This window comes from Cololabis saira, chromosome 3, assembly GCF_033807715.1.
Source record: "Cololabis saira isolate AMF1-May2022 chromosome 3, fColSai1.1, whole genome shotgun sequence".
NCBI classification, from domain to species: Eukaryota; Metazoa; Chordata; class Actinopteri; order Beloniformes; family Belonidae; genus Cololabis; species Cololabis saira.
This window is the reverse complement of record NC_084589.1, coordinates 22,418,149-22,431,325: the sequence shown is the minus strand read 5'-3', so window position 1 is coordinate 22,431,325 and position 13,177 is coordinate 22,418,149. Positions and strand designations below refer to the sequence as shown.

General features: G+C 39.6%; 2 protein-coding genes across 2 annotated transcripts; one reads left to right on the top strand and one right to left on the bottom strand.

Annotated features, from left to right (window-relative positions):
- Window positions 1-4,382: 4,382 nt before the first annotated feature.
- On the bottom strand, window positions 4,383-7,575 carry LOC133440605 (chemerin-like receptor 1). Its single transcript, XM_061717925.1, has 2 exons — window positions 7,564-7,575; window positions 4,383-5,421 (listed from the first exon to the last, which is right to left on the bottom strand). The coding sequence occupies exons 1-2, from the start codon at window positions 7,573-7,575 to the stop codon at window positions 4,477-4,479; spliced, it is 957 nt and encodes a 318-aa protein (XP_061573909.1). The 3' UTR covers window positions 4,383-4,476.
- A 471-nt stretch (window positions 7,576-8,046) lies between these two features.
- On the top strand, window positions 8,047-10,755 carry LOC133428753 (C3a anaphylatoxin chemotactic receptor-like). The gene is made up of 2 exons (XM_061716578.1): window positions 8,047-8,091; window positions 8,980-10,755. Exons 1-2 carry the CDS (start codon window positions 8,082-8,084, stop codon window positions 10,074-10,076), a joined length of 1,107 nt encoding a protein of 368 aa, XP_061572562.1. The 5' UTR covers window positions 8,047-8,081; the 3' UTR covers window positions 10,077-10,755.
- The last annotated feature ends 2,422 nt before the right edge of the window (window positions 10,756-13,177 follow it).

The window sequence follows — 13,177 nt, the reverse complement described above, 5'->3', positions numbered from 1 at the left end:
AGCTGCAGAGGAGAGGTGCGGTGGCTCTGGGAGCAGCACCAGTTAAGGACAGAGGACCACACCTGCGCCGTGTCCGTGTCCGTGTCCGTGCCGTGCCCGGCAAACCTAATAAAAGTATTGGGATTCAGCTGCTGCCTACCTGTGATCATTAATGAATAATTATTCCATGGTACCTGTATCCATCACAGTGATACAGTAAACACTGATAAGATACGTTTATTCTTGTCGTAGTACAAGCTATTGAATAATGGGGTGCACTTGGTTTGTACCACATAACTTTGTTATTCTTTAACTGTTAATGACACCAACATTAATTTGGAGTTTGCTGGGATTTTATGTGTAGGATTTTTTTTTTCCTCGTTTTTATTATTTTTTTTACGACATAATGATGGCCTTTTTGCCCCCCTAAACGTGCCCCAAAAGTCACCAATGTTTGCACGCAATCCAGGCCTGGCGAAAAATTTGATATTTAATGGTTTGCATTAATGGGCGTGGCCTAATGGCTCAACAGCGCCACCTAGAAAGCTTCGTGCCTCAAGCCCCACAATATGGTTTGACGTACATGCACGAAAATCGGTACACACCTCACATTTAGGGGGGCAAAAAGGCCCTCATTTCGTCTGAAAAAAAAAAAAAAAAAACAAGGAAAAAAATTCCTACAGATACAATGTAGGGCCCTAATTAAGAAAATTAATAAGAGCATGTAAGAGCGCCCCCTAAAACGCAGCTGCTGATCTGTATTTTTCAGCTCCGTTAACAGAAAAGCTTGGACATTGGAAGATACAGAACATTGGACATTGGAAGATACAGTATTTGGAAGAAAAACAATTCAATCAAATCATGTGTCTGGGATGGTTGTGTACCAATTCCAGTTTTCTAACTGATGAGCAGACTACTTTAGGAAGTTGAGACCCTTCAATGTGTAAGATTTTACCATTCTGCAGTCATCAGTGTTGTTCTTTGCTGTGGTTTGTTGGAGAAGCAGCATCGGAGCATCGGACAACAATTGACTCAAGCAAGGGTTGATCCCTCATTGGCTGTACTCAAGACACTTTTGAGGCAGTGGTGAAGAGGACAATAATGAACAAGCTATAATAATCAATCAAACCACCCTCTCTAAAAGATTGTTACAGCCCTGTTGTGACCTCCCACCCCAGGGCATCACAACAACTCAACTTTGTCCGACAGAGAATATTCTTGAGCTCTGTATCTCTATATTAGTATTATCATTATTATTATTAGTAGTAGTATTCTTCTTCTACTACTTTGTAGTCTTCGTCTTCTTCATCTTCTTCTTTATTCTGTTATTGTTTTATTTAGTTTAAATTGCAATTTTTGTACACCTTGGTAGAACTATGTAGCCTAATTTTGAATAATTTTATACACACGATGCCTTTCTACATGGTATAGTGTATTGTTATACAGTGTATAGTGTTATGTCAATTTTTATAGTTTTGTATACATCCTGTCCCTTTTAACCATAGTGCTGTGATACCAGAATTTCCCAGTTGGGATCAAGAAAGTAAATCTATCCATTAGCAATGGAGTTTGTTTTATAGGACTTCCTAAATACAAACCAAACAGAGCTCAATGTCTGCTTTAAGTTATACTGCCAACTTATCGAGAAAATCAACAAGAATGTATAGATTTTTTCTTAGGAAAAAAGCTTTAAACTGCTTATATTACTTTAGGTTGTCTGACTGCAATCAGTATGTAGCAACACAGTTCTTCAGTCATGTAAGTTGGTTTAGCTAGCTAATGTTAATTGCCACCAGCGTCATGAGTTTACCTCAGATAAAGGAGGTTTTGAGCACCACTTTGCTCAGGTTTTGAGCAAAGTTAGAACTTTAAATCTAGTGGCAGGTAGCTAGCATTATAATATCTAACACTGATCCAGGGCTCTCAAGTTTTGAAGTGAGTTCAGAGTGAGATTTTACCAGTGGCAGCGGGGATTTGGTTGACGTGGGGATGGATGTCTGACAAATGACGCATAAATTCATTCAAACAAAAATATTTATTGACTTCAGGTTAAACTTTGTGAGCATTTTACTGCATGTGTGTGTGTGTGTGTGTGTGTGTGTGTGTGTGTGTGTGTGTGTGTGTGTGTGTGTGTGTGTGTGTGTGTGTTGTTTATTGTATGTGTTTGTGGCTTGCTTTGTGGCCTTTAGGACGGGGGTTGGTGGCTCCCACTTGAAACATTGTGGTTCCAAACCAGCCATTTTTACTGTCATGATTGATGACAAAGTGCCATCAAGTGCCAAACTGTTTCTTGTTTTGGTCTTGTTTAGTCCAACCATGGAGAACACCCTCTCAGCGTCAGCGTTTGAATGTGGGAGCACAAGCACTAATGCACACCGCTCATACAATCATTCATTGTAATGATCTATTGAAGTAAATAGTAATAGAGCTTGATTTTTTCATATGCAACAAATATAAACGTAACGTGTATATGTGACACACTAGTGTGTAATGATGACATTAAATATTTGTTTTGCTTTATGTGAGAGAAAAAGAAGATGACTTCATTTAAGTTGCAGTTACACACTCATGCCAGAAGATGGCGCATTGCTCAGTGAGACAGTATAGAGTCGTCTTGCTTCCTTCTCCAATAGGGCAGAAGTGAGGCTTTGAAAAAACTCCACCAGTCTTCTCTCATCATTTCCCTGTATTTTACAGGAACATTTAATCTGCTCCACACGCTCAGATCCTGGGTCCGTTACACATATTAAAGAAAAGACAAGAGGACTTTTTCAATAATATTTTATTTTCTCTTTAAAAAATTATAAGACTCCAAATGATGTAATTTGAATCAACATTTGCAAAACTGAAGAAAATAGTACAAAACAAAAAAGAAGTGGGAAGTAAAGACCAAACAAAGCAACCTGTTACTTTACTCTCCTTTTTGGTACGCCTTCCCAACGTAGAAAAGCAAAGCTGCAGTTCTTCAGCACTTTGGACTGTAAATAGATCACTGAGTCAGTCAGTGCGGTTACATGGACATCTAAATCAAGCTATTGGCAACAATCTAGCTAAGGATTAAACTGGAGTTTCAGAGAAATCCAAGTATACAAGCGCAAGAAGAAAATCGATTATTGAGTGAGGTGCGTTCGACTCCGCAACGCTAGGTGGCGCGAACAGAAACGTTTGCGTTCTTCCGGTTAGTTCTATGTTGTTCGTCTTCTTCTTCTCCTACTGTGTTGATCTTCTGGTTTTTGCGGTGTCGTCACTTCCTGAAGGGGGAGTCCCGGGGCAGTCACTAGCTCGGCTAAGCGTGGGTTGGTTTACATGCCGGAATAACTGGCTTCAGATCGGTTCGACTACGGCCCGACTAAGGTGTATACATGGCTTGTAAAAATTCGATATCGGTCAGATTAAGGCAACAATTCGACTTTCTGTTAGTGCATGCAATGGCCCTTTTCCACTAGTACCTACTCAGCGCACTTCTACCCGCCACGCCCCCGTCTTGCGCTTTTCCACTACGGGCCGAGGCAGGTGGAGCCGTGCCAAGCAGATACTTTTTCTGTACCGAGGCTGCCGAGGTTCTCATGCTGAGTCGGCCCTGGATCTGACGTCATCACACTACAGGCCACCGATTGGTCGGGGGGCGGGGCCGTCAGACGTTTGAATCAGGAAGTGGGAGTCAGCGTGAGAGCGACTGGCGGCTCGCGGCGATTTTATTATACAGCGCAGACGTCTGTTTGGTGATCCAACTCTGAGATGCAGATGTTCATAAACCTGGGGGCTGACGAGAGAATTAAAAAATGGATGTAGACGGGCTGTTTTACTCTCAGCCGCTCGCGGCTCCAGCTGATTTCTGATCTGCCCCGACACGAACAAAGGGGTTGCGCAATCGAGTACGTCACAGCAGCTTCACCCCAACCTGCCCACTTCTCACCTGGCTGTGGAAAAACAAATGAGGACAAAGCGGGTGGAGCCGGGACGAGGCGTGACGAGCCGTCCTGAGGCGAGTCGGGCTGAGTAGGTACTAGTGGAAAAGCGCCATTAATGTACTGAGTGACGTACACCACTGAACTATGCTCAATCTCTGTCAACACTATCCTGTATGCTGATATGGATAATGGTCTACAGTTACAAAACTATAACATAAATGGCTGCAAAAGTATAGTAAAAAAGAATACATTTGTTCACAAATATGTTTAAAAAATGTTTTTTATTGGGCGCTTTAGAGAGCACTCCTTAAACGTTTAATATTCTTATAATGCTTATATTCATTATTTCAGTTTAAGTACAACCTGATGCAACAGAACATCCACAAGTATTCAGAAGCTGCTCAATCTACAAATAAAGCCAGATGTAGGAAAATCGGAGGATGTCTTCACCATCCACAAATAGACCTTCATAATTAGATACTTTAAGATGAGAAAAAGTCAATATGATCAAAACACAGCAAAAGAAGTCTTTTGTTCACAGATATCACACTTTGAGACATATGGTATGTTTATCTTGCCATCTGTATTATTTTTCACTAATACTACAATTTCTTTTGTCTTTTGTCCCCTCAGTGATGGCTGCAGTGAAGGTTAAAGGAGGAGTTGCATCGTTGACATCTAAAGGAGGAGCAGAATCTGACTTTCGGGAAATCCGTGAAGAGTGTGAAGACAAGGATCGAGAGGATGCAAATGAGAGGTTGTCCTCTGCCAGGGCACTCTCTAAAACAAAACATACTGACTGTTGAAGCTTCTTCTGAAACTCATTACACATGAAGACATAGAGAATGGGGTTCAGACAGCTGTTCATGTAAGCCAGGCTCAAACTTAGAGGAGATCCGATACGAAGAATGTTTATGAGACCTGGGTTATCGCTCACTTTCAATTCCATAAAACTGACAACATGAAAGGGCAACCAACAGATGAAAAATGCAAAAATAATGGAGAAAATTACTCGGCGAGATCTCTTTTTCTTTATTCTATGCATGCGGCTGGCACGGACGCCTATGGCCACATGAGACACGAGAATGACCAGGAATGGAATGAGGAACCCCATGACAAAGCGGAAAATATTGAGGCTCCATTTTTGTCCACTTGTCATTGTTCCAGGATAAACACAAAACGTTATGTTATTTCTCTTTATAAGGGTGCGAAAAGTGACATTAGGGATGCTGCAGATCCCAGCAACCACCCACATTACAGCACTTATTATCTGAGCCTTGCGGACTGTGCGTTTATTTTGTGCCCACACCACCACCCAGACGGAGAAGCAGCGATCCAGACTTATGGCTGTCAGAAGAAAGACGCTGGCAAACATGTTGACCAGGTTTACAAAGTTGTTAAGCTTGCACATGAGCCGTCCAAACGGCCATTGATGCTTCTGGGAGAGAGAGATGATTGAGAAAATCAGGAAGGTCATGAAGAGGAAGTCAGCCAGAGCCAAGTTGAGAAACCACACGGAGTTGACTGAAGCCTGAAGGAGGAGCTAAATCTGACTTTCGGGAAATCCGTGAAAAGTGTGAAGACAAGGATCGAGAGGATGCAAATGAGAGGTTGTCCTCTGCCAGGGCACTCTCTAAAACAAAACATATGGACTGCTTCTTTTGAAACTCATTACACATGAAGACATAGAGAATGGGGTTCAGACAGCTGTTCATGTAAGCCAGGCTCAAACTTAGTGTCAGGATTTGACATTTCCCTGTTTTTGTTTTGTAAACCCATATCCCTGAGCAGAGCCGGATTAACGCAAAGGCAGACTAGGCACGTGCCTAGGGCCCGACAGGGGGGGGGCCCAGACAGAGGGACAAAAAAAAAAAAAAATTTTTTTTTTTTTTTTTTTTTTTTTTTTTTGTCTGCACACATATTAATGGTTGATAACATGCCGGTAAAAACCTAAGGCATATATATATATATATATATATATATATATGTGCATTATTACTATATTTAGTATACATACATATATATATACGCATACATACGCACAGGGCCGCCGCAAGGGATGTGCGAACCGTGCGACCGCACGGGGCCTGGCGCCCCAAGGGGCCTGGCGCCCCAAGGGGCCTGGCGCCCCAAGGGGCCTGGCGCCCCAAGGGGCCTGGCGCCCCAAGGGGCCTGGCGCTATGGGCCGTTTTTTTTTTCCCCCAATTTTTTTTTTTTTTTTCCTTATAAATATCAACAGTCACGTTCCATTACAGACCTCAATGTGTACTAGTCTGTGCATATCAATAAATATATGTGCAATGATGACGCGTGTCTGTTGTTCAATACAACTGATCAGACCAGGCGCGGACACAAGCTAGTCTGATCCAGACGGGTGGAGTTGGAACAAACTGTCACACAATGTCGAGAGAACGAGACAGATTCAGGAAATTTCCATCAGGGGATGAAAAAAAAAAAAAACAAAAGAAAATGGAAGAGTTTAATGCCTCTCTGAAAGGCACGTTTGATAAATTTGTTACAAAAATCACTGATCCGCCCGGGTCTCAAGCAGCCATGGGGCGAGGCAAGCCCAGATGATGATGAGGCAGGGGAAGGTATCCAGTATTTTGCTAATTGGAGAGTTAAAATTGCGCATATAGACACCCGATCCGACCCGAAAAACCCAAAAATTTCGCGCGCGCTCAATACGCTCACGCGCGAGGGCCCCCCTGGCTATTTCACACAGGGCCTTGCAAATCTCTCAAACGGCTCTGCATACGCATACACATACATATACACATACAGACATACGGTACATACTACAGCACACGTTGTCTTACTGCAAATTGTATTGGTCTTTGTAGATTTTACTTCTTAACTATTCAATTTAATCAACACATTTAATTAAGATTTTCTGCAAAATGCTCACAATCGATAAGATAAGGATAATTTAATAGCATTTAATAGAGCATTGTAATAACGTATAAATAATAAAAATCTAAAAATAGTCTGATAGACTGTTTAATATACAACACATGACTTATTTTGGAATACAAAGAACCAACTTGACTATGACTTTGCTATGTAAAATGTGAATTAAGTTTTATTAGTAACTTTGGTAAGTTTAAGATTTCATAAATAACATCGATGGAGGGGGGCCCAAAAATCACAGGCTGCCTAGTGTAGTCCATTTATTTAATCCGGCTCTGTCCCTGAGTTTCAGTTCCCTTGACCCTCCTGTTTCCCATCTGCCCTGATTGTCTGCACCTGTGTCTCGTTATCCTCTGTGTATATCTAGTCTTGTCTTTCCCCTGCTCCTCGCTGGTCCGTACTGTTTCCTCCCTCCGTGGTCCCAATGTGTTTCCAGTTTTTGAGTCCTAGATTTGAGTTTTTCGTATTCCTGCTCAGCAGCGCTTTTTGTTCAATAAATCCTGCTTTTGTGAACTCCTGCCCTCCTGCTCTCCTGCGTTTGGGTCCTCATCAAACCACTCCTGACACTTAGAGGAGATCCGATGCGAGCATTTTTCGGAGAACTAGGTTATCGCTCAACAGAATAAGGAATCTCTGTTTCCTTATTCAATGCAAGCGGCTGGCACAGATGCCTGAAGTAACATGTGCCAATTATTCTGTTTCTTCCAGTCACTGAACCCGAATAATGAAAGTGAAGTCCTAGCTGTCATTCATTGTGGTGCACCTTGTTTAGCATATGCGAAAATAGCTAACTGTGACCAAAATAAGGTGGCCGTATTTCAGTTGGTTGACATGGCATGACAAGTTAAAGAAGGCAGAAAACTCACAAGTGACATCACAGGCGGATTGTTTAATTCTTCTTACACAGTATGTGGATGATAAAGTCAAGGGGCAACATAATAAACTATTTCAATGGTGTGTCCACACAAATATCAGAGTACAATCTTTATATTCTGTGACTGAGTGTCTAGGTCTATTATGTTAAATTATATTCTGAAACATAAGAGAGCACTGAGAAATAGTCATGTTATAACATGTATTGCATCAAATTGATATCCAGTTTCATGCATTGTATGCAATTAAGTGCAGCTGTTATTTTGCACACTCCCTGTACATGATTGTGCTGTCTCATTGGCAGTTGCATAAACTGAGAGGGTGGAGTAATCAGAGAGAGAAAGAACATGTTTTAGATTAGTCAGAGATAAACTCAGAGAAGAGACAGACTCTTGCACCGAGCAGGAAATGGCAAATGGTAAGAAACTTTAAATATGCAATGGTATTCCTATAAAACTGCTTATTATACCACAAGCTCTTTCTAAACTGAGTAAGACTACATATAAAGGAAGCTTGTTTTAAAATGTGCTTTTCTGTTATAGGATGTGCTGTTTTTAATCACAATTAACACTGACTAACTAAATATTTTTTGAGACTACATACAGGACTGTTTCAGAAAATTTGAATATTGTGATAAAGTTCTCTATTTTCTGTAATGCAATTAAAAAAACAAAAATGTCATACATTCTGGATTCATTACAAATCAACTGAAATATTGCAAGCCTTTTATTATTTTAATATTGCTGATTATGGTTTACAGTTTGATTTGATTTGATTTGATTTGATTTGATTTGATTTGATTTGATTTGATTTGATTTGATTTGATTTGATTTGATTTATTTGCACAACATAAAAACGGTACAAAAGTTGAAATGAACATAAAAGCAAGAAAATATGTGCAGGTGAGAAAGGAAGCCCTAAATGGGCTTATTCAAAGTTCTCACCAAACAAAAAATACATTATATTGTAATAATAGCAAGAACAAAAAAGGGGAAAAAAGTTTAGGATTAAGATTCCCAGAATATTCTCATTTTTTGAGATAGGATATTTGAGTTTTCTTAAGCTGTAAGCCATGATCAGCAATATTAAAATAATAAAAGGCTTGTAATATTTCAGTTGATTTGTAATGAATCCAGAATGTATGACATTTTTGTTTTTGTAATTGCATTACAGAAAATCACAATATTCTAATTTTCTGAGACAGTCCTGTAATCTATTTTAAGGAAAGCCAAATTTAAATAGAACATGCAGAATATGTTGAGAAGTTGGTCTAATTTCAGTTGTTGTTTTCATTTATGTCCATCAGGTAACAGCACTTCTTCTGTGGCTCGGTTGTCTGGACTACAACTGGCCATCAGTCACTTACAGACAGTGTCCCTGGTCATCTACTGTGTGATATTTGTGATTGGGACTGTTGGTAATGGTCTGGTCATCTACGTAACAGGCTTCAGAATGAAGAGAACAGTCAACTCTGTGTGGTTTCTCAACTTGGCTCTGGCTGACTTCCTCTTCATGACCTTCCTGATTTTCTCAATCATCTCTCTCTCCCAGAAGCATCAATGGCCGTTTGGACGGCTCATGTGCAAGCTTAACAACTTTGTCAACCTTGTCAACATGTTTGCCAGCGTCTTTCTTCTGACAGCCATAAGTCTGGATCGTTGCTTCTCCGTCTGGGTGGTGGTGTGGGCACACAATAAACGCACCGTTTGCAAGGCTCAGATAATAAGTGCTGTAATCTGGGTGGTTGCTGGGATCTGCAGCATCCCTAATGTCACTTTTCGCACCCTTATGGAGAGAAATAACATGACGTTTTGTGTTTATCCTGGAACAATGACAAGTGGACAAAAATGGAGCCTTATTAGTTTCCGCTTTGTCATGGGGTTCCTCATCCCATTCCTGGTCATTCTCGTGTCTCATGTGGCCATAGGCGTCCGTGCCAGCCGCATGCATAGAATAAAGAAAAAGAGATCTCGCCGAGTAATTTTCTCCATTATTTTTGCATTTTTCATCTGTTGGTTGCCCTTTCATGTTTTCAGTTTCATGGAATTGAAAGTGAGCGATAACCCAGGTCTCATAAACATTCTTCGTATCGGATCTCCTCTAAGTTTGAGCCTGGCTTACATGAACAGCTGTCTGAACCCCATTCTCTATGTCTTCATGTGTAATGAGTTTCAGAAGAAGCTTCAACAGTCAGTATGTTTGGTTTTAGAGAGTGCCCTGGCAGAGGACAACCTCTCATTTGCATCCTCTCGATCCTTGTCTTCACACTTTTCACGGATTTCCCGAAAGTCAGATTCTGCTCCTCCTTTAGATGTCAACGATGCAACTCCTCCTTTAACCTTCACTGCAGCCATCACTGAGGGGACAAAAGACAAAAGAAATTGCAGTATTAGTGAAAAATAATACAGATGGCAATATAAACATACCATATGTCTCAAAGTGTGATATCTGTGAACAATAGACCTTTTTGCTGTGTTTTGATCATATTGACTTTTTCTCATCGTAAAGTATCTAATTATGAAGGTCTATTTGTGGATGGTGAAGACATCCTCCGATTTTCCTACATCTGGCTTTATTTGTAGATTGAGCAGCTTCTGAATACTTGTGGATGTTCTATTGCATCAGGTTGTACTTAAACTGAAATAATGAATATAAGCTTTATAAGAATATTAAACGTTTAAGGCGTGCTCTCTAAAACCCCCAATATTAAACAGTTAAACATATTTGTGAACAAATGTATTATTTTATTTTTTTCTATACTTTTGAAGCCATTTATGTTACAGTGTGTAACTGTAGACCATTATCCATATCAGCATACAGGATACTCTTGACAGAGATTGAGCATAGTTCAGTGAAAAACATCGACGTATGTCACTGACTCAGTGATCTATTGAGTCCAAAGCGCTGAAGAATTGTAGCTCTGCTTTTCCAAATTAAAAAATCATACCGAAAAGGAAGGTAGAGTAACAGGTTGCTTTCCTTTGTCTTTACCTCCCACTTCTTTTTTGTTTTTGTTTTTACAACTTCCTTTGTGTTGGTAATGTTGACTCAAATTATATCATTTTTAGTTTCATATGTTTTTTAAAGAGAAAATAAAAATTATTGAAAAAGTACTCTTGTATTTTCTTTAATATGCATATTACGTTTTTATTTGTCACATATGCAACATTTAAGCTCTATTACTATTTACTTCAATAGATCATTATGATTGGATGTTCAAACTTTATGCTCAAAGCATTTTTTAAGTAATTTGTTAATTTAATAAGTAAATAAATTAATTAGGTTAGTTTTAAAAATGAGGAAGACTGATGTTTTTCTCTATCTAAAATAACTACCTGTCAACTTCTTACAAACTACAATTATGTGCCCACAACCCAGTGAGTTTTTTTTGTGTGTGTGTGTGTGTGTGTGTGTGTGTGTGTGTGTGTGTGTGTGTGTGTGTGCGTGCGTGCGTGCGTGCGTGCGTGCGTGCGTGCGTGTGTGTGTGTACATGTATTTATTTCAAATATTTTCAGTTTATATACACATTGATTATCTTCAAGTGAAACATTTCACTTTTTTGTTTACACGCATGTTTCTGTGCCTCCAGCTGCTGCTGCTGACTGACATCGTTCCTTCTCCTGTGAGAGACACTAAAATCGCAGTTACACATCTTTCAGAACGCGTAACTGCCCCATCCTGCTCCTCTTTAGGAAAGTAAATTCGCCATCCAATTTGTAGAGATATTTACATGAATTCTTCGCTTTTTTGGGGAGAAATGCCTTCTCTCTCGTTACATCCATCCATCTCTGGTTTATTGTTCCAAGTTTGCTCCTGTTGTTGCCACTAACCCCGCGAGAACTTGCACTGAGGCAACAGCAAGTGGCAGTTCTTGCAAGGCATCTGTTTGAAGAGGCACAGGAATGCTTTTCGAAAATTATATTAAAAAACAGGACATTTACGGGAGGTTATAAAAGTTATAACTTTGCATCTGTAACCTCCTTTGTTACCTCTGAGGTAAACTCATTAGCATTAGCTAGCTAGCCAACTTACATGACTGAAGAGCTGTGTTGCTACATACTGATTGCAGTCAGACAATAGTAATATAAGCAGTTTAAAGCATTTTTCCTAAGAAAAAATCTATACATTCTTGTTGATTTTCTCGATAAGTTGGCAGAAAAGAATAAAGAAGAAAAAGAAGAAGAACTAAACTTGATAACCATGTTAGACTAAACATTGCCACTTATTAGGTATACCAGGTGTACCAAATAAAGTGTCTGGTGAGTGTAAATGATTCAGCAAGACTGCCTTAGATGGATAGAATGGATAAGTTGATCCATGCTTTGTGTCAGTTGCTGAAATGTAAACATGGATGCTATATTTTTGATTGGGAGCATTCCTTTGTCTCTAAGATTTTGAAAAAGCACATCATCATACATTAATGAATCAATCCATCAGCACCAAGTCACAATCATGTAGCTTTTGTGTGTCAGCATGCTGTGTCATCATCTGATTGCATAACTTCTCTAACAATGTATTTTAAAAAAGGAACTTGAAACCAGACATGCTGGTGTTTTCTCCTTGCACCCTTCCTTCATCCAAAAACATGAATTTTAGTTTGATTAGTGATAGTGATCAATTCAATTCAATTCAATTTTATTTACATAGCGTCTATTACAACAGAAATTGTCTCTAGGCGCTTTCCAGAGACCCAAAACATGACCCCCAAGCAATTATTACATAAACATAACATAAACAGTGGCAGGTAAAAACTACCCTAGTGGGAGAAAAACCTTAAGCCAAACAGTGGCAAGGAAAAACTCCCCTTTAAGAGGTAAGAAACCTTCAGCAGGACCTGGGGCCTGTACTACGAAGCAAGTTCAACATACCCAGGATATCTTTTCCTTATCCAGATTCACTAACCCGGACAATTGCAATCACGCTAAGCGGTCACACGACGGTGGTTATCAACTCGGTATATCAACCCAGGTTTCTCCAATCTGGATATGAGCGCGTGCACATAAAAGGGGCGGTGTTTTCAGCGCATGACCAATCGCAAGCATGGAGAAGTCCGCTGTCAGAGCCGCTTATTTCAGTAGCGAAGAGCAAACAATAATTTTACGGAAATATGATGAGTATAGGCATATAATACAGGCAAAAAGCAACACAGTTGCAGCTGCAAAATGCAGGAAAGACAGCTGGCAAAAGATCGCTGACTGTATAAATGCGTAAATTCATAGGGATATAAACATATATTTGAATATTCTGGGAATCTTAATCTTAAACTGTAAACCATGATCAGCAATATTAAAATAATAAAAGGCTTGCAATATTTCAGTTGATTTGTAATGAATCCAGAATGTATGACATTTTTTTGTTTTTGTGTTTGCATTACAGAAAATCACAATATTCTAATTTTCTGAGACAGTCCTGTATATATTGGTTCTATAACTATTGTTGTTGACCGATAACTTGTGCTGATGCTGTACCAAAGAATTGGGTTTATTTATTTATTTTATTTAATT